The sequence below is a fragment of the Haemaphysalis longicornis genome, unplaced genomic scaffold (genome assembly GCF_048455015.1).
Source record: "Haemaphysalis longicornis isolate Haplotype H1 unplaced genomic scaffold, Haemaphysalis longicornis Haplotype H1 scaffold_5, whole genome shotgun sequence".
Classification (NCBI taxonomy): domain Eukaryota; kingdom Metazoa; phylum Arthropoda; class Arachnida; order Ixodida; family Ixodidae; genus Haemaphysalis; species Haemaphysalis longicornis.
This window is the reverse complement of record NW_027526385.1, coordinates 31159856-31180869: the sequence shown is the minus strand read 5'-3', so window position 1 is coordinate 31180869 and position 21014 is coordinate 31159856. Positions and strand designations below refer to the sequence as shown.

At 45.8% G+C, this 21014-nt stretch overlaps 1 protein-coding gene across 3 annotated transcripts in view; it reads right to left on the bottom strand.

The window, feature by feature from the left end:
* Positions 1–1612: 1612 nt before the first annotated feature.
* LOC144138023 (fatty acid synthase-like) overlaps positions 1613–21014 on the bottom strand; it is a 64204-nt gene continuing 44802 nt past the window's right edge. For all 3 annotated transcript variants that reach the window (XM_077670064.1, XM_077670066.1, XM_077670065.1), the window contains 9 exons: positions 17920–18132; positions 16076–16405; positions 15491–15610; positions 13196–13554; positions 10464–10817; positions 8014–8257; positions 6158–6394; positions 5451–5668; positions 1613–1836 (listed from right to left, as the gene is read on the bottom strand). In XM_077670064.1, the coding sequence (XP_077526190.1) occupies positions 5463–5668; positions 6158–6394; positions 8014–8257; positions 10464–10817; positions 13196–13554; positions 15491–15610; positions 16076–16405; positions 17920–18132 (2063 nt within the window). In that variant the 3' untranslated portion in view covers positions 1613–1836; positions 5451–5462. The remainder of the gene's footprint in view (positions 1837–5450; positions 5669–6157; positions 6395–8013; positions 8258–10463; positions 10818–13195; positions 13555–15490; positions 15611–16075; positions 16406–17919; positions 18133–21014) is intronic.

The window sequence follows — 21014 nt, the reverse complement described above, 5'->3', positions numbered from 1 at the left end:
ATGGGTAGCCCGTTAACTCGACTGAGCCAAGAAATAAGAAAATTCTCATGCAGAGAATGGACTATGGCAGCGCTAGTTCAGGAGCGGATGAAGGTTAATGGGAGAGGCCTTCGCCCTGCAGTGGACCTTAATAGGCTACTGCTGCTGATGATGATGATGCTGAGCGAGACGAGCGGGGCAGGGCATGAGAAGTGGGCGAGAGGAGACCAAGCGCATTTACGCGGGCGGGGCGGCAGAAGACGGTCTTTTTTTGGCGACATTTGCGGCGAAATGAGCAGACACGAGGCCAAATGTTTTTTTGCCCAATAAAATTATTCTGCTGTTTACTCTAAACCATCCCATGTTCCGCAGGCCTTGTCCTGCAGATGGGCCTATATACACCCGGAAAATTATTCTCTTTGGTTGACGCTCTTTGATTTTGTCTCATTGTCTCGGAACTGTTCACTGTAGCACTATGAATCATTTTTTATATTTGGCACCTTGGACACTTGTCTTTTGTGCCTCACTCTTTTGTGTCCTTTTTTATTCACCCAGAAAGATTATGAATATAGGCGTGATGCGTTTATGTACGCTCGCCTGGCCTTCTACCCCCACTACCGAAATGTAAAGATAGCCCTTACGTCGGCGCATATCTTTCCCCTGTCGCGTTCTTGGGGCAAGCATGGAGTTGGCTGTACCTCAAACTCAATTTTTTGTATATTTCTTGATCATTTGTTGATGCATCCTTATTAAATGCTGTTTATTTATTCCACCTATCTCTCAAACGTCTGCCTCTTTGCTGTCTTAGTCGTATATGGCTGTGTTAGGACTCTCGTTCGTGAGAGCAAATCTCCACTTGCCAAAACTTGACAAAACTTTCTTACATCTCTTGGTCCCCATGCACGTGGTGTGGGCCGAGGCAACCGAGATTTTCGAGCCTGTTCACCTCTTTCGCACTTCTGTCATGGAATCCGTCGAGGTCTCGATACCTCCTATTCGTACGGTCATGCCCTCTCTGCACTAGCCGCTTTGTGATGACAACCGTATATATTCTATGGCGCCAAAAGCAGCGTTCGAATAAATATAAATTGTTTCACCGTTCAAACTTCCCCAGCGAATGTTTCCAAACTGCTAGCAAATTTAAACTGCATCTTTCTTTGTCGTCGCATTTCTTTCTCTGGAGCAATACATTGAAGTCAGAACCGAAAAGCTCCATTTTAACCCTCAACGGTCAGAATAAACCATAGCGCAATCTTTTAAGTGTAATTTCTCTGTCTCTACAGTTAATGAAAGCTTGCTTCTGGGCTAGTTGCTACAGTTGCTAGTTCTACAGTTGCTGTGCTTGAAGCTCCCTCCCTGTGGTTAGCATGGTCGTCCCCGAAAGCGCGTTCTTTAAAACCTGTATTGGCATTGCCCATGGCGTTCCGAAACGTGTTTTGCTTGACTTTCTAGAAGCTGAATTAATACGTAGTTGTTGGTTTACCGCGCAGAGAAGGGAGTGGGTGAAGGGGGCAGAATACAAAAGTACAAGTTGTGATCTCTCGGCCGTGTCGTTTCGGCTCATCTGCCTTGACGAACACCTTCAAATTTACCGTTGCTTATGGTGGGAAGGCAAGGGACCTAGAAAGAGTGGTCATTGAAGGACGTATGTTTTATTCTTGCAAACTTAAACACAAATGGGGTGATGTGGGCAGTCTACGTTGGTAGTATGCACAAGTGTTTGTAGACAACTCGGTAGCTGTGCAAATGGTGGCGAACGCTGACGTCAGAAACATGTTTTCTTGTGCTTCCGGTTTTCTGGCCTGGTAGTGCTCACAGCTTTCAGCCAGCCAGGTTTGTCAGATTAGCCGGTAGCAGCTGCGGGGGGAAAAAACGGGAAAGCCACCATTATGCGAGCATTAGACACTGCTTAAAACCACAATACCGACATACTATAGTTGATCATAGTCGATTCGTAATGCGCGGTTTTAGTCAGAGAACCTGACACTCCTGCTCCACCGCGGACAAACACCTGACAGTGCATAGTTTCCAACCTAATGTTTGTCAGAACTAAATATAAGCTGTGCTCCCGATTACCCTTTTGGTTTGTGCCGATACAAATTACTCACGCGCGTTTGAAGGTTCTAACATATATCTCCCCAGCCACATCCGCAATCCCTAAGAACGTGTTAAGAAAGGGAGCCCAGTCAGGTCAACCCGCCGCGGTAGCTCAGTGGCTAAGGCGTTACGCTACTGAGCACGAGGTCGCGGGTTTAATTCCTAGCCGCAGCGGCCGCGTTTCTGATGGAGGCGAAAAGCAAAAATGCCCGTGTGTACGACATTTCGGCGCACGTTAAAGATCCCCACGTGGTCAAAATGAATCCGAAGCCCACCACTAGGGTGCGCCTCTTCGCCTGCGTTGCGTCGGCGCGTTAATCCCTACAATCAAACAACCATGTCAGGTCAAAGATTTCTGCACATGTTTCAGGCACGCGTCGGTTGGTGACGCGAAGAGGACCACTTTTTTAGTGCATGTTTGAAGCTCTCCTCTCTCAATCTCGTTCATTTCGCTGATTCCTGCCTTAAACACACGCTAATTTTTCGGCCGGGTGACACACGCGCAACACATATTTAAAAGAAGAATTTTTGAGACTTAAAAGATGCTGAACTTAAACAACAGCGCAAATGACAAGGACTCAGAAAGAAGCACAGACAAGCGCTTATGGTGGGAAGGCTTGTCTGTGCTTGTTTGTGCTTCTTTCGCTAGTCTGTGCTTTATTCTTAGTCCTTGTCATTTGCGCTGTTGTTTAAGTTCAGAATGAACCAACTGGCCCCAGTCGAGGCGTTAAAAGATGCATACGCAATGGTTAATCTAGGTTTGTTCACTTTGCTTTTTTGCTATAGCCGCTCCGTTTTCAGAGAAGTCTACCAGTTCTGAGTTATCCGCGGTTTAGCCGAACTGCACTTCTTTGACTGCTCTCCACCCAGGATACCTGCCAAATAATGTTGTTCCTTAACCCACAAATCTCGTTTGTTATCCCCAAAATTTACCCCTATTATTCCTTGGGTTGTCCGACCTTCGTATGTATCCACACAAAATTATTCGTAAGTACCTAGGCTCCTGCGTATTAAGTACTACTGGCTGCAGGCATTGACTGTATGACTGTTTCTAACGCGAAAGCCTTAAGTGTCTCATCAAACGCAAAAAGTGAAAAATGCAAGAATTTCTGTCACTGCCAGAGAACACAGTGAACTATTAGCTAGATAAAGCACGCACATAAGGATGTCAAACCCAGAAAGGCACTGGTGGGAAAAAGAATGTTCGCATATGGAGCTCTCAACCACTCTTTTGGGATTGTACTGTTATTCAGTCCGTGCTCCTATAGTTGCATTCGCGACAGACAAAAATTGCAGTATGTTTTAGAAATTGCTGCCAGCGTTTTTTACGCCCTGTTATATCAGGGCTATTTGGCCTCAAGAAAAAAGTTTACTTCAAAATAGTTGGTTTTATTTGAGGTGGACGCGCTAAACAACGAAAGGAAATTAAAGTGAAAGAAACAGATATCTGGGAGCCCAAACTAAGAATTACTCTATTTTGGGAGTAATATACTGAGGCATGTCCTGAAAATTTTCGGGTCCATTCGTTCACGGAAGGAGCGAAAGAAGACCAGATAATAGGATAGTGTGAAAAGCGCGTAGAGAGAGCACGTGCACCTTTCAAGCTCTGTCAATGTTCAAGGCATACATTAAGCCCGAGGCTAAGGCGTTGTGCTGCTGAGCACGAGTTAGTGGGTTCGATTCCCTGCCGCGGCGGCCGCTTTTTTGATGGAGGCGAAACTAAAAAAATGGCAGCATCCCCACTTCGTGGATGATGGCGAGGGTGCGGAGTACGGGGACTCGAAATGACATCCAAGTTGCGCCCCGAGAGTGACATCCGTTTGCGCCCCGACCGTCATTCGATTTGAGCCGTGAGTTGCACCTTCATGCCTCCCTAAATGAAACTGCAACTCACGGTTCAAATCGAATTTAACTTGATTTTCGCTTGATGGTGGTGTGCGTAGGGATGGACGCGGATGGACATTGGGAGGTGCTAAGATACTCCTTACCGTTACAGGCGGGGGAGTAAGGCGTTTGACTCTAACGTACTAACTCCTGCTCGTAGCCCAATGGGTAAGTCGACTGACCCTAACTCTGGTCTACCAGACACAGGCTCGAATCCTGCCGGTGCTGTGTGATTTTTTTTTTGCGATAGCAAATGCTATGCGCACGGATGCGGACGGACGTTGTGTGGTCCTGAGGAGCTCCGCACCAAAAACGCCCGTGTGTTCTAGATTCCGGCACACGTTAGAGATCCCCAGCTGGTCAAAATTAATCTGGAGCCCTTCACCATGGCGTGCCTCATCGCCTGCGTTGCGTCGGTGTGTTAAATCCGACAATCAACCAATCAGATATGAAGCCGAAGCACAGCTGGGTGTCTGCTCGTGTATACACGCCGATCCCACATCGTTTCGACGGTTTCCGCGACTAATTCTGCCAGTGGTACGCGTAGTAAAATTGAGCGTGCACACAGTGCAAGGCTGCCAAACAAGAGTGAAAACGAATAACGCCGAATAAATGCCGATCCTGGTAAACAACAAAAGATGCGAGAGGGAGCCAATGCAGCTCTTAGAGTGAGCGAACTCAGGGACTCTGCAGCCCTTCCGATAAACGCTTCCACTTTTTCCTTCGCGTCTGGCAGCACTGCAAAAGCTGTAGTTTTCGCCAGTACAGAGCGGCACTGCGTGATTTGCTCTTCGCTGCAGGTAGACATTCCGTTTCTGCGTTGCTCTCACGGCTCTCCTTTTAAAGTGGCCATTGAACGCGTTCACTGCTGCAACTAAAGGAAAACCGGCCAATACCAGCTAAGCATCTATAATAACGTTATTGGAGCGGTGGAAGAACGACAATACCGGGAAAGAGAGAAAGATTGCTTGAACAAACTTTCAAGTTATTAGATGGGCATATAGCAGTAGTTTTTGGTAGAGGTACTTTGCGAGCCCCTTATCTATGCACTGGATGTGTTGGTTGACTGCGGTGTGCAAACATTTAGAATTACAAAAAACATTGAAAAAAGTGTTGTAGGGTCCCTTTAATAGCGGGAATATCAAGAGCGGTAATCGCGGGTGGCGGTGTATACAGATGACGTGTAAACACTGAAGCCTTTCGACTTCCGAGGAACGAGAAAGGCGTGCGTGTCAAGCTGCGCCTCAAATTTGCTGAAGTGAGGGGCGCGATGGTGACGCATTAATAATATCCATTGATGAATCTTAAATTGTTTATATTGAAAAGAAGTAATAACGTCGCAAACGTTGTTTGCATTATCACTATGAAATCATTTCCCCTTTATCTGCTTGTACGGTGAGCTCCTGGGAGGGACACCCCGGTAAAGTGTACACGGCATAAAAAGCTCATCATGCAAAATTTGTAGTAAGCTAGTGCTACGGATAGCTTACCTGCTGCGTTCCTCATACGGGACAGCTCTTACACTGTGATTTCGTTCCTTGGCTCATCTCTTCTAAAAGATGAACGTTCAGCTGGGCGATTTGTTGCATGGACAGTACGAGCCCACAGTGTCTCTCTATGGTATCCTGTACTTTCACTCCGATCATAGAGTCCAGGCCAAGTTCACCAAGGGTGACGTGGGGCTTGAGGCTCGAGGAATCGTTCATGCCTGGAAGATAATGAATCCAGGTGAGGTACGCTGCTGGTCCTGGTCATGCTCAACCTTCGTAGAGTAAATTATGACTACACTCCTAAATGTGAACCTCGCCTCATTGAGCATTATTTTAATTGGACTTTAGCTGCATAGATCAGTATTTTAACCACGTGAGAAGCCTAGCTTGCTTGTCGTGGTCAGAGGTTTTGATCCTAATTTAGTCTTTGCATATCAAAGCCTGGCACAAAAGTTAGTTGTGGCACTTACTAGATTTTTAGGGTTCTGGATCATTCGTTTAGAACACTTACCAGTGGAAGGGGACGAAAAATATTGTTTTATACCAGCTTGGAAAATTAAAACTGCTCCTAAGTGCAATGCAAAACGGGACAAATCAGCATTCAAAGAAAGTATAGTCTCCTTTTAGCCAGCTTCAACTGGCCGTACCGGTTACACAGCTTAGCGAGAAGACAACTAAAACCCCAAAAGTGCGCAAATAGGACGTACCCAGAATCTGAGAAATTAACTCGACGAGATCTTGCGTGTTTTCACTGGGGGTCTCGGGGGACTGGTCAGCCTTTACCGAGCAGGACACTACTGGGACCTTCTGGTTTAAAAGGCGGTCCAATACTTCCAGGCAAGACTTTATTCGCTGAGGGCGTGTGCCATGGATCCCAGCGTCCAAACCAGTGGCCTCGTGGAAAAACCCAACGTCAGCAATGGCTCCCCATTGGATGGCAAGTGCTGGGACGAAACAACGCGTCGTAGAGATGTCAGCCACTTCCAAATTTGAAGTAAACATAAATCATTCGCTGGATAAATGGTGCTTAAAAGCAAGGCAAGGTGCACAATAGCAACGCCAGGCAGTCTTTTCTAGGATCCGGAGTTCATTACAGCTCTACGACGCTGTCAGAGAATTCTGCGCCATTCAAAATTACGTAAACTGACAAAACATTGCCGCAGCTTGCAGTGGAGGTACAAGGCTGGAGAAACAGCAGAGCTGGAAGCCCCTTTTTCTTCACCGGAGACATAGCTGTTTCATCATCATAATCAGCACCAGGCTACTAGGTGTACTGCAGGACGAAGGCCTCTCCCATTGACCCCCAACCGCGCCTGCCCCGCGCCGCTCGAGTTCTGCCTCCGAATCTCTTTATTTGGTGCCTCCATCGAGTAATTGATCTGATCCCTTTTTCTAAACCCGACCCTCAGTGTCCACTCTGTCGCCCTCGTAGTCCGCCAATTGTCATTTCTCCTTCTTACGTGGCCAGCCCAAGTCCATGTTTCTATCTTTATTTGAGCTATGATATCTTGTACTTGTAATTTGTTCTATCATCCACGAGGCTTGTTTGCTGTCTCAAAGTGTTACTCCGATCGTTATTGCTTCTATGGGCCGTTGTGCCTACCCAATTTTGCGTTAAAGTTGTCCAGTAAGGCGTCGAACCTCCGCTGCATGCGTCATCACCCCACATTTATTTCCAAGCTAAAAACTCGTCACTAAATGTTCTCCACGACTGGCGGGCCGCAATCGTTTCTTCCCCAGGCATTGACATCTCTCTCAAAGTGGACCGCGTTAGCACCCGCTCAAACCCGCTTGCAAGTCCCAAGCCAACGCCCGTGCTACGAACCGAAAGGAAATTCTGCCTGCACGGAATGAGATTATACCTCATTCGGATAGACGCCGGTTTCATAACGGCTGGAAACCCAGGTTCGATTTGCACCTAGGGAAGCATTTTGTCTTTCCGATTGACTGCACATGTACTCTTCCCCACCGCTTCTAATCTGTACCACTCAATCCTTTGGGGTGGCCCACTTGTTAGGTTTTCGGTTTCAGGCGCAAGTTCCATGTTCGATCCCCAGGACATCCTTTAAAATATTTTTTTTTGCGGCATCGGCGTGTTAAGGTACGACGGACAGACTTGTGTCGGCCTAAAAAGCTTTGCTGTTAAAAAGGCCCGAGCGTTTGGACCACCACCTGCAAAAACGCTCTTCACTGTATGAACGGGGACGAAGGAGACACAAAGTGTCAAATAGATGCCGAAAACTTCTACCCTTTTTTTCGGAATTTATAGTTTGAATTCGACACCTACGTATATCGTTGATGTTTTGTTTGCCCTCGTTTGTTTACCGGGGTACATTTTCAGCACTTGGTAATTTGAATCTTCATTATACCGAACATTCACTGGACAGAAAAATATCGGATCTCGCCCTCCCCATGAATTGCAAATTGGCCAAAGAGCTTCTACACTTTCAAATGCCTATGCGGCTTTAGAGCCAAACCTTTAACAAATCAGCCTCTAAAATCTCTTGACCGCTGTAGATAACCTATTGTGTTTTGTGGACGCGATTCATCATTGACAGCTCACCTGGAAATCCGTCAGCCACACGACGCTCGCAGATGTGTTCCATCACTGAGTTAGCGTAACCGTAGTTTGTCTGTCCTCCGTTGCCCCGACCGCAAACCACAGACGAGAAGACGACGAAGTGGTCGAGCTCAGGACAAAGTCTTCTGGTCAGAACATCGAAGCACCGAGTTACGTCCACTTTAGGCTTGCAGACAGCGCCGTAGGTCTCTTCAGTCTGGTTTTCAAGTAGGGCATCACGAAGCACCTGCGGAGAAACAAACAATGCTGTTCTCTGTGTTGAGGCAATATTGTTGCAAATATAGATTGCAAATACTACGATAAATTTTCCCTTTTCAAGAACACAAACTGCTGTTGCAGGCGTGATTCATAGGAATCCAGTTCAGTAGGCTAACTCATCGAGGCCGCTTTATGTAGCCACAAGCCGCCGTGGATTGTACACTGAACGCACGTGCTACCTGCTCGCGGGAACCAAACACGGGTAAGTTTTTATAGAAGGTAAAACTACTTTCGTCGCAGAACCAAACGCGCAGCTGTGGTTATTGCGCGATAAGTATATATTTGCGAGATAATGGTGTGAGTGAGGGGTAACTTTCAAAACCCATACGGTCTTGCACGGCCGGACTAAACGAAACGTGTTCAGGAACACATGGCGCGCACACTCCTGAAAGGCGTTCCTTGTGTGCGCATTCGCATGACGACGTTCTCTGGCCCGAAGCAGTTTCACGGCCGTGCAGACTACAGTGAAATTTTGTGAATTCGGTCCCCGTTAATTCGGAAATTGGGATAATTCGGCGTTCTCAGTCCCTCCTTTCAAAAACCTACATTGCCCTGTGCTCACGGACGTTTGTTATTTCGACAAAAACTTACTGGCGCACCGATTAATTTGGACCAATGCCTTCTCGCAGCGTGAGCCGCCACGAGGCGTCCTTCACTCACTCCCTCTCTCCTCCTTGCCTTAGGGAAGATACCAGAGAACAACGCCGATAGTAAACAACCGTACTGTTAACAGCAGCGGAGGGTCGTGCTGCGTAAGAAACTGGGGGTGCTCTTGTTGTTCAGGAGTATAGATGCGATGACGCTCCAGGCAATACTCTTGCTCTGCCCGGATCGTCGCACTTCATGCAACTTGTTTTGTTTTCTCCCAGGTATCCACCAAAAGGCAAACTAGTATCACCGACTTCTTTGAAAAGTAAAGGTACACATAAAATAATTTTAAATGAGTTGTTTTTATGGTTCGATCAATGTTTCGACACTCGGATAATTCGTACATTTTTTCCACCATAGATATTCGAATAAACGAGCTTTCACTGTATTAGTCGACAAAGCAGTGTTTCTCTATGGTGCACATTGTGATTGTCTCGCTGTTGTTGTGTTGCAAAAATTGTTACGGTGGCTTCACAGTTTTAAATGGTTTTCATCACCACTAGCACGTCGGCGCACCCAACGCCCCTTTTTGTTGTGCAATCCTCTTCGTGACCGCATTTTTATTGTAGAAATGGCCACGTATCTCCTCAAACAGTTGCAAATGTAACCGAAATACGAGTCTTTTGCCGCCTCTGCCCGCAAAATGACTCTTTACTTTTCCCCGACCCACCTCTCATGCACTTCCTCTCTCGTATTGCTCCTACTAAACACAGGGGAGAAATGCTACTGGCAATTCATTTTTCCTGCGTTTCGCTGCTCACGCGCCATCAATTGCAACTTTTTCTTGTGGTTCGACTCGAAATACTGCCATAAAGGCAGGGATTGCGGGCAATGTTCTTTTTTGCAATTTAAGGTCGGTATATTGTTTTGAACGCGCTTTTTTTTTCATTTTCAAACACAAATATAAACCCAAAATATAGTTATTACTTAGAAAGCAATGCCTAGAACCAGTTATGAATTGAAATGTTCCCTGGAATATGCTAATGTTTTCATTTTGCTTATCAGCGTTGACAAACATAAAGTGTGGCAACCAAATCAAATCGTGTAGTTTTGCTTTGACCATGTAAGCATTCCAGTTTCAAGTTGCCTTTATATTTTGGCTCGCTGGCGGAGTCGTGGGACAGACAGACAGAGACAAGCCGCCGAAGCAGAACTATTGTTTTTAAAAACCGCACGCCGCAGTTTTTACCAAAGTTCAGGTTGGTCACAACCTGCAACCTCTCCACTGAACGTCCCTTTCGAAAAAAAGCTGGGAAGTGCAAAAAAAGGAAACAGGGCAATGCCTCCGGGGTGCTCACGTGACCTCACACGAACTGTCATGGTTCCACTTTAGCAAAAGAGGTAGAAAACAAAGCGCTCTTTTGCTCTCAGAGAGTGCACAGCTGCGAGAAGGGGGGCACTGAGTGTTGGCAACGCCATCGGGATCAGGGCCTATACCTGCTTAAGCGCTGTGGTGTGCACCGTTTTTTATTGCAGCAGGTTTGTAGCGATGAGATTGTTATCCTGTTTTCTCTATTTTCACTTACCGCGGCAAGATTAAAAACTCCGCCAACAGGTCCTAAAGACTTGGCTTTTTCGATGGTCTCCGTGGCACCCTTCTCTGTAGATACCTCGGCCGTGCTGACCAGGACTTCAGCACCGGCGCGCTTCCAACGGTGCAGGCAGAGTCTCTGGTATCCGTTTCGCACACCGGACCGCGAGCAGAGCAGGAGCTTTCGGCATCCTCGTGACACCATCCAGTCAGCGAGCTCCAAACCGACACCACCCAGTCCCCCAATGATGATGTACGACTTGTCCTCGTAAAAGTGGGTACGCGCCACAGCTTCCACGGTGAGCAGCGAGGCAGGAACAGCGTTACGCTCGCTTTCCTCTGCCCGTATCTGAAAACAGGGGATTTTTTTCGCAGTCCAACATCAGTTTGAAGGAAGGCACTTTGATTAACAAGATAATCATGCTTAAAGCACGCCACCACATGCTGTGCACCGGAGCTTAATAAAATTTTTGTTTGGGGGATTAGGTTCATGGCTTCACAAAACTTTGAACGAGCGCAATGTACCAGGACAGAAAAATACAAGTAGATTGCGCCCTTTTTTATTTTTTGACAATGATGGAACCCTGAGATTGCAAACGAATATTGCTGCTTGTAATATCATATACTAGAAGAGAGTAACAAGCAGTCGACGATCAAAACTTATTTGGTGGCAACAGGACACATTTCGCCATAAACGTTACTCTATTTCATACGCGTTTCAAGTGACTGGGCTATTTGAAGTAAACAAAACACCGGTCCATCGGCACTAACGTGAAACCTGGAGAGGGCGAAGCATGCAGTGTGTAAGCGTACTCTTGGCGTCTTAGTGTTTGTGCCCACGGGGAAGAAACCGTTGGGGGTAGAGGTATACAGCGTTGCTGTAAAGGTCTCGTGTCTTTGAAGCACTAAGCTTTGCAGCGCGAGCTGTTGGTAGACGTGTCCCGGTATCTTCTCTTACTGCACGCTTTTGCACACAAGATGAAATGTCATAGCGCGAGGCGTCGGAAAAGCAGTGTCCCGGTGTTTGCCTTAGTATCGTGACTGCATGAAACGACGGCGACGACAGGAGACGGTGACAGCCCGAGCCCCTAAGGATATTCACCCCTAAAAAGTGATCATTTTGTGGGGAGCACTAGGTGAACGGAAAGATAGCGTTCCTTGTATATTTTTGTATCACTACATAAACATAAATCTGCCGTTACTCATAAATGCGGGCACAAAATAACCATACCAATTTTTTTGGCGGGTTTAGAGCGGCTTTGACCGTTGAACATTTATGTTTATAATTGCAATCTTCAATGAAACGGAAAGAGAAATGACCATGCTGAGCAGTACTGGAATCAAAAATTGCACTCAACGAAAAATCGTATACAACGATGCACAGTGACAAAGAGTTTGGCAGTAGAGAAAGGTGTGCGATGTACATAAAAAGAAGGGCTGGTAGGAAGTGAGTACTACACGCAGCTATCGACAGGCTGCACTTGGAGTGAAATTATATCATCTGAAAGGCTTAGCCAGACAAAGAGAGAATAAGTAAACGGTAAGTTGGATCGTAAGCTCGTGCCGGGGCTGTCAAACAATCAGGGGACTGTTCAGAAAGAGTCAATTTTAAAAATTTTCAAATTCAACAGTATCGCCCCTTGAATTAAGAATTCAAACACTTTCACATTTAGGCCATAGCAAGTTAGACGCGACAGCGCTACATGCCATTAAAAATTGTTTTGTTTGAATCATTGCTCCTGCTTTCGCAATTCACGTTGTTCAAGCTGTGAAGGCGAGCGTGGAGTGAAGACTACCAGGAAGGGTTTTTGGATACAGTGCAAAAAAAAAAAAATGGGCGGAAGCAGGGCTTCCTGATTTTTGGTGCGACTTTGTGGGCCAAGAAAAAAATGTTGCATCCACAAAGGTAAGCAATGCTGTGCGCTAATAGCATGATACGTAAATGGTGCATCCAGTACGAACTGTAGGGGAGTCTCCCGTGCCGTCCTGTCATCACGGCAAAAATATGAGCGGGAAGCCTTCGTCCGGGCTTGTCACCAACGCCATATTTAGAATGTATACTATCACATATCACGTAAGACAGTTTTGGGGTAGACTTGCAGCACTAGCGCATTTATTCCCTAGTGCGTTTTGGGCTGCTTCGCTAAAGTGGAAAAAAGTGCTTGTCAGGGTTGTGGGCTCTATCACGTTGGGGCGGTGAAAGCTCACCATGAATCCATGGGAATGACCTCGGTTCGTAAAGGGAAAGTTCCTCATAATTCTGCCGTGTTCAAATCGTTGGCGTTAAATGAGGCTGGCCTGCTTTGGCAGCTACCGCTCTCCCCACTCTGTATAGGAAGGCGTAGCATGGGTGAGCACTACAGTACCGTATTATTATATTCTTCCTTGTCCCCGCTGTAAGCATTAGGTTCCACGGCAAATTTGGGTCATTCGTCTCCAAGCTATTTTCTTCCATTCTTTCAGAAGGTTGTGAGCCTGGCAAGAAAAATAAACTGCTGTTTTATAAAACAAAAGTCGGGCGTTTAACTTAGAAGAAAATCAGTTCCCAAAAACCTTAGCCATAATGAACGTAGAAACAATTTGTGCACTCCTTATTGCATTCAAATCAAACTTTACATTATTCTGTCTTTCCGAATGTTTCTCGAAAATTTGTGAACATTTCTGTGCAAGTTTTCTAGACGTTTGAAGGAGGACACGAAAGGAGTGACATCCTAGCTGATGGTTTACCTCAAGAACCACTTTTCCAGTGTGTGTTCTAGATGCCATGAAGCGGAAGGCATCCTGGGCATTGTCCAAACCAAACAGGGTACTGTCCAGGGGTCGAACCGCACCGGATGCGATACCACCACGCACGAGTTGTGCAACGTGGCTTTTGACTCCAGCCGCAGAGGCGTCGTTGCCCAAGAGTTCATTTAGCGAAATTCTGTGAAAGGTAATGTTCTTGAGAAGTGTGAAATTCCCAAGCTTGATGTCATCAGAGATGTCTTCGAGGGGGCGCATATCCAGGAACCGGCCATACGGCGATAGGCAGCACATGCTCTCCTGGAATCTGCTTCCGGCTCCAATGTTTAGCACCATGTTCACGCCTAGATGTTGAGGTACAATAATCAGTGTGAGGATACAACGATACAACGAGACCTGTTTCACATGATATTGTCATTGAATGAGATTGAAAAAGGAGCAACCGCCAATAATAGCAAAGCAGATATCAATGCAATCAGAAAGTATAGCATTACGACAACAGAACAGTGATAGACTGTTCTTCTGGGATCTGTCTTATAGCCGGAAGACCCAGCTGCCCGAATGGCTGAAGCTCCGGTAAGGTCTAAGTGATTCTATCTAGGGAATCGTGCAAGATGTCTTCTTTTCAGCCCCCATCTCATTCATTCAAATTCAATATCTCTCTAGCCCTAAAAAATCCTGTCAATAGTAAATCTAATTTCTACATGTAAAGATCATGTTTTTGCGATCTGTAACCTAATGGGGAGATGCTTTTTCACATTTCAGGGTATTCTGCACCTCGTATACACTACGTTATGAAGTATTTGGCAGGCAAAGACACGTTTTACTGCAATGTCCATGGTGTACCCACTCTGATGAGTGTAAACGTGCTATGAAGCACGTCGCATCCAATGAGCGTGCAGGTTTTTCAAGACATCACATGACACCGTCTTTACCTGCCACAAGAAACTGGAATTGGGTTTCACCTCTCACTTCTCGTTTTTTCTATGTAAGAAACCACAAGAGGCTGGTTCCACGAGATCCAGCATGCGTGTACACAAGCATTCTTTTGTTTGTCTCGCTTCAGAATTTATGTGTTATGCTCAAGGTTAAAGCTCAGAAGTGTAGCTTATTTGTATCCAACGTGAGTACATTGCAACTAAAGCTAAAATTAGCTGGCGTGTGAGACGCGCGTTTTGCTGCGAATGAACGTTTTGAAAGTTTGGGTTTTTGCGTGCGGCCAGGGAGAGAATTCTGCTTAATATACGTTTGAGAAGAAGAACTATACACTAGAATTTTAGCCTGTTCAAAGGACACTTTGAGTTCTGCAGTACAGAAAAAGTTTAGAAAAAATTGGGAAATCGGGCCATACGATGAATGACTGCTCACTTTTGGCGCCCCCTATCTCCGCACCTGCGGGAGTGACCAGCTTGTCAGTGATAGGTAATTTCCGCAAGGCCCTTCAAAGATATCTGCAGGAAATCGCTTGTCGAGAAAAAAATTATATGCAGGCAGAAAAGATTCCGTACTCCACTTTTTAAAGAAGTCCAAAAAAGTTATATAAAAAGACAGCTATTTTTTTCTTCAGAGATGGGAAACGAGATTTATAAGGAAGGCAATAGCACTGCGGGAGAGCATGTGTCATTGTTTTCTTCATACTGCAGTTTTAAGCGACCGAGCTCAACCATTCCACACGCATCTCCGCTGTATTACTGCGGTTCCTTTTCTCACTTCACGCTTTTATAAAAGAGATTCTGTTTTAATTTTGAGGCCTCAATTTAAAATGTCCAACATTCTGCCGCCTTCAAAGAGAAATTCACGTTTTTATTTCTTTTTTATGCGTCGTTTAAATACATATGCTGTAGCGCAGCTACGTGTGCTGTAAAAACCCGCAAAAAGTGCTTTTTGTGACAGCCACTTTTCTGAGGAAAAAGGAAGAACACTGTAACAACACAAAGAGTTTTTCTATATATCAACTTCCCTAACTAACTCTGTGGGGAGGGGTACAATAGACGGAATAGACTACACTCCGGATGATGAGAAGTTCAAAACCCGTTGACTCTTCTTGACAGCCGCATTTCCGCTCTCAAAACGCCATGTGTCTTTCGCGAGGGTACATGTCTAATGGGTACATATGTACATAATTCACCAGATATACAAAATAAACTAGTCGCAATGATCACCATTGCACTTCAATTTCTAGTTTGTATTTCGGTCGCTTGTGCACAATTTTTGCGGCACTAACCGTGGCTGTGCAAATGTTTTATTCTACAGAGGTATAAAAAACCTCAACTCACTCACCCATGCCCTTCGTTTCATGAAAGACGTGCCTTTCGATGGACGTCTCCATGCAGTTCACAATGTGCCTTTTGTCCAGCTCCGGGAAGCGCAACTTCAGAAAATGGCTTTCTTCCGCAGAACCTGAAATAAGTGCCAAAAAAACAGTTCCAGAATTCCCACTCATATACTTCGTTAGGAAACAGGTTTTTTCTCAAGTCGGTGTCAGATAAAATGGGGATGTGTTTTTTTGGCCGCGGTACAATCAACTACGCCTCACAAAATATAAAAATTTGCAGTGTTAACTGACCTTTTATTGGCACTCCCGAAGGAGGCTGAGAAAATCATTAGAATCTGAAGATTGAATTACTGAAGATAGGCGAAGGCAGAGGATGGCGAACACAATTTGTGTCTGGCGCGGTATTATTGGACTCATTCCGGTAATAAACCACCCAATTTGAGCATTGCCTTTGGAATAATGTCTTTTGGTGTGCATGGACTATGATATACAATTCATCAGTCTGGGAGAGGAACCACCCGGCATTGTTTGTAGCAGCACACAATCTAAGCTTTTCTTAGATTAGCTATCTTGCGATTCTGAGAACTCACCAATGGTTGTAAACACGGTGCATCCCATCGACAACGCGATCGAAATGGCGGCCTGGGCGGCATCGCAGCTGCTTCCATGAACAAGAAGAGACTCTCTGGCACGCATGTTTCCGCGGACCACCAAAGCGTAGTAAGCAGCGGAATACGCCATTGGAACTGTAGATGCCTGTTGCAGAGTCCAGGTGGCGGGCACTTCCCACAGAAATTCCTGATCGGCTGTCACTATCGTTGCCATGCCCTCGGATGCCACTAAACCCATGACCCGGCGTCCCGACGGATCACGACCCGAGAATTCAATCCCGAGACTGCTCTCAGCTGTGGCCAGTGTTTCTGAAAGAACAGCCAAAACGTTTGTTCTTCAAGTGTGCAAATGGATATAACGTGCGCACAGGGGAATGCATTTGGAAATTTGGGCGCCAATTGGTTCAGAAAATACGCTCACAGTTGGAGGATGGCCACGCGAATAAACTGAAATTTTTTTTTATTGAGGCTACCTCCGCCTATGAATATTATTTCAAATAATAATTCAAATACTGCCCCATATTTTTTTTCTTTTCACTCCAGCAACCACTGTTAGGCTACATTCTTCACCATTCAATTCAATTAGATTGAATTTCTTTCTGTCGGAGAATGCATTCACGCACAATATCTCGAAATACAAAATAGAAAACGAACACAGCTGCCAAGGCAAGTGAGGCAAAAGGCGACTATCAGAACTGTATCCGGGCCTCACTGCCTTGATATCGTAAAGTGCTAGAGCATTCCTACAAAAATATCATATTTCTTCCAATGCACTTGACCGAAGCGTGCAACACTATATGTAAGTTTGAAGCACACACAAGAATAGCATCGGCTTAAGGACGAGAAAAAACAAATATAAAATAAAAAAGCTACAGAAAAAGAGCATAAACTAGACACAGCACATCATCACTTACGGAAGGCTTCTTCTCCTATTCCATCTTTTTCTCTGGTCGCAACTCCACCTTCGCTTACGTTGCTTTTCCATATTCTCTTTTATGGTGTATATATCCTACTGCCCTTCCTCCTCTGCCCGCCTAAGCTACTTGCTTTCCCTTTTCGACTTTTCCCCTCAAATACCTCGGAACGCCTAATGCCTGCGCTGCACAGTAACTTTCAATTGGCAGTAAAACGCTGACACACAGTGTGCCCTATATAATTACAATGGTGTAATCAATAGACAATTCTTTCAACGGCCTTCCGAAGGCCCTTGAAATGGCATGCTGCATAGGTATAGGGTATTCGCCTTAGAACTGCGGGATAGATGTCCTAAATTTGCATGACGTGTCTGCCTTGTGCCACGTTGGAGTACTGCTCAAGACGTTCTTCGTCTTTTAAGTACGCCGCGCGTCGTCGTCTTTCCTCACGTCTTCAAGTCAGCATGCTTTCCCGGGCTGCACCGCTCTCGCTGCCTAGCACGCCGCTTCTGTTTGGCTGCACACGGCTTATAGGCCTATTACGAGTGCAGAGCTCGCAATAAAATGTTGCAATGTTACATGTCCGGGGTTGATTGCCGCCGTCACGCAGAGTTAATCGGCCTTTTGCCTCTCCTCCTGAGACATGGTTTGTTTAAATAAATGAAATGAAAAAAAAATGAAAAAAGGAAAACCCATGGAATGCTTCCCCAATGACGCTGGCCATGGTAGCCGGAAGCGAGAGAAATTTAATGGCGTACTTGTGTGAGACCAAGACCACAGCAGCAAGAGCAGCAGTAGCAGCGCCGTCTAAAGAGGTAAGGTGTGATTCGCTTCGAATAAATGCAAGGTGAGCTGAATCGACCCAAAAATCTACCACGAGGGTCTGAGAGGCCGGCAATGTTTTCTCACCTCGGAAAGCATCTTGCCGCAAATTTCCGGTTGCGATCTGAATGTCCTGGGAGTTGAGAGGCGCATAATACACGCTGCAAAGCACTCGATTGGTACTGTTGGCTGTAGATGAGGATTTGTACGGCTGCGGAGACCCGTACCACTGAATACTGGAGATGTCACCCGGAGTCACCTTGAGGTGCGCGAACTGCGTGGTCTTTTTTAAGGCGTCACCTGTAAGACAAGGTGGAGACCATTTCTGGGGTTGTTCATATAAATAGCAAATTTATAACCCAGAAGTATGAAATCTTGTTATACGGAAAGAAATTGTCACAAGACTGAAAAGTGTCAGGGGTGCTGAATTTCTTGTTCGTTCTTTGAACTGTTACCCGAAATTAAACCTTTGTTCGGTCCCATAAAATTGTTCAGAATACCTCCTCACAGTATACACAAAAAGTGGCTTTCCGTGCCACAGTCCCTTTACCTCAAGTAAAAACTTTTTTATCTTTTATGTGGCTACAAAAACCTGACAATACAATACATTCTTCTAGGGCGACAAGATGGTTATTGAGGTGGCAAGTGAATTGTGTATAAAGGGTGACATTTTCGGGACCAGTTTCTTGCTCGTTCACGCAGATTTACGCACACAAACTGTGGGAAATTTCTTATTCCCACGAGTTTAGCTCGCATTATTGTTCTGTTTTTCAAAACCTACTGTAGCATGCGGGGGTATTTTTACGGAGGAAACGTTATTAATGTTCATTGATTTATGTTTTTCAGAAGTAGAGCATCCGTTCTGGTTTTGGGTCGGCAAAACAAAAAAGAAAGTATCGCGAAAGCATTCGGTTCGGTTTAGTTTAGGTGTGGGTATGCTCGGAGACTCTGCCAAGTTTTGTGCGTGGTTTTCCTTTGAGCCTCGATCAGGTTTTCTGCGTGGCGTAGTCATTAGCCCACCAAAGAGCAATTACCACTGGGGAGGGACGCTCTTCTGTTGCCTCATCGCTCCTGTCTTCGAAAATGCGGCTGTTCTGACGCCGCGGCGGTGGAGCGGAGCTGCTTTTATACCTCTTGGGGTTACGTCAAGGCTTAGCTCCGCATCTGCGCATGTGCGGCCGCCGTTCAGCATGGGGAGAGAAAGCTACGGTGAAGCGATGGTGGCGCGCGCGATGGCGTCATTACTCGGCGATATTTTCATTGGCCTAACGTCCGGCTTAAACAGGTAATATGGGGACCGAATTAAATGAGTACGTGAGGGTAGTGCACACTGCAGCAATAATTTACTAACCGTACAGAGCTCAGTTTACAAAAAACACCAGGGTGGCACCTAATTCACTTACCAACTTTACGGATGTATGGCTTCAAGAAAGGCTGCTTTGTCACAGCACAAAAAAAATCCGTTTATACAGCATGACACCCGGCCGCAAAGGCGGAAGCGTTAGTTTGAAAAGGAACGAAAATGCAAAGCGAACGGTGTAGTACCACAAAATTATCCAGTAGCAGGTGTTCTTCTGTGCCTGTAGGATTGCGACTGGTAGAATTTATACGGTTGAACATTACTGGCGTTATTCTGCCGCCTTGTTTGGGCTTTGGTAAAGACATAACTGTATTATCAACCAAACTCTAATGTAACATTTGTTGGGAACACTAGAAGCACTTGTTAACGGCGTCCAATAATGTTTGGGGCATCAGAATAGCGCTTGACTCCATTGATAGCAAGAGAGCATTCACCTCTGTAGTAAAAGGTGACTGCGTCCGAACCACTGCACATGCACCACGCCGCTTTGCGCAAACTTGTCATTGCGCACTGGCACATTTCGCTTTCGCACAGGAATCGCTGTTTTATACCATTTCTCTGTTCAGTTACAGTTCGTCATATTTCGTAAATGGAAGTTGTGATCACTGATGACTCGGGCCGAAATGTAACAGCTACGGACGGGCCGGGCCGTCCTGATGGCCCGGGCTGGCCCGGCACAGGGAAGCAATACTTAGGTTTTCTATGATATCACAGAAGCTACATGTTGCTGACGCGGTAAAAGCACGTATCACGTTTCTTTTTACATTCCACGGGACTTATTGTTAGGCCCTGAGGCCTAAAGGAAAAGCACAAACAGGGAGTAGGGTGGTTTAAATGCGCCAACAACCACCTAAACAGTAACACTTAATATGATTGAAACTTTATAGATAAGCGATATGAGTTGGTATAGAACACAGTGAAGCGGCAACGATAAAATGTGCATGAATGCACGCGTGTACTTTGCGTCTCGATAAAAAGAAGGGACCGAGTCCAACAGCCCCATATACCCTAGATCTCGAGAAAAGGAAACGCATACGGACGAAACAACAAAGCAAGAAGACACCCTGTTTAAACAAACACGAACCATCTGGTGCCCTGAAATACAGGTTCCATTTCTGGATAGCAATTGTAAAAATCAGGTTCAAGTGCCCGAGGTGTCACTCTATTTTTAATTGCGTGTTATAATTCCTTTAAGGCACATTATAAAATTTCTCACAAAATTCCGGGTGGCTTTGTTCCCTTTAGGTCAGTTTCCGCTCTTTTCTTTACTTTTCAGTGGTTTTGGCCATTTCGGTTTTGGCTACTTTTCTTGAATATTTTTCAATATTACCATGAATTTTCCGTGGTTGGGGGGGTTCATCTTTTTTTTAGGTTGGGCTGTGCGGTCACCTTTATGTCACCTGTATGTCGGTTTCAATTCTTTCGTATGTAGCTGAGCGAAGGCCAGCTGCCGTAGGGATATGTGCATGATTGTTTTGATATGTGCATGATATGTGCATGATATGCGCATGATATGTGCATGATGAATAGGGGTTGTTTTGCCCGTTTAATGTTGGTTTTGCCTGTTATCATTTCCCTTACGATGGATTTTACCGCCTTTAGGTAGTTTTTGCTTCCGAACGTGCCCCAATCAGGCGCATGCCCCTACGGTATTTGGGTTGGAAACACGCATCCGGGACGGGCCGGGCCATACGTTTAAGGTCTGAGGTCGGCCTTCTTCATCGGGTTGGGCCGGGCATACTGCGATAAGCACCGGGCCCAGGCTGGGCTCGGGCCCAAATTTTCGGCCCGTGCACAGCTCTAGGCCGAACATGTTCAATAA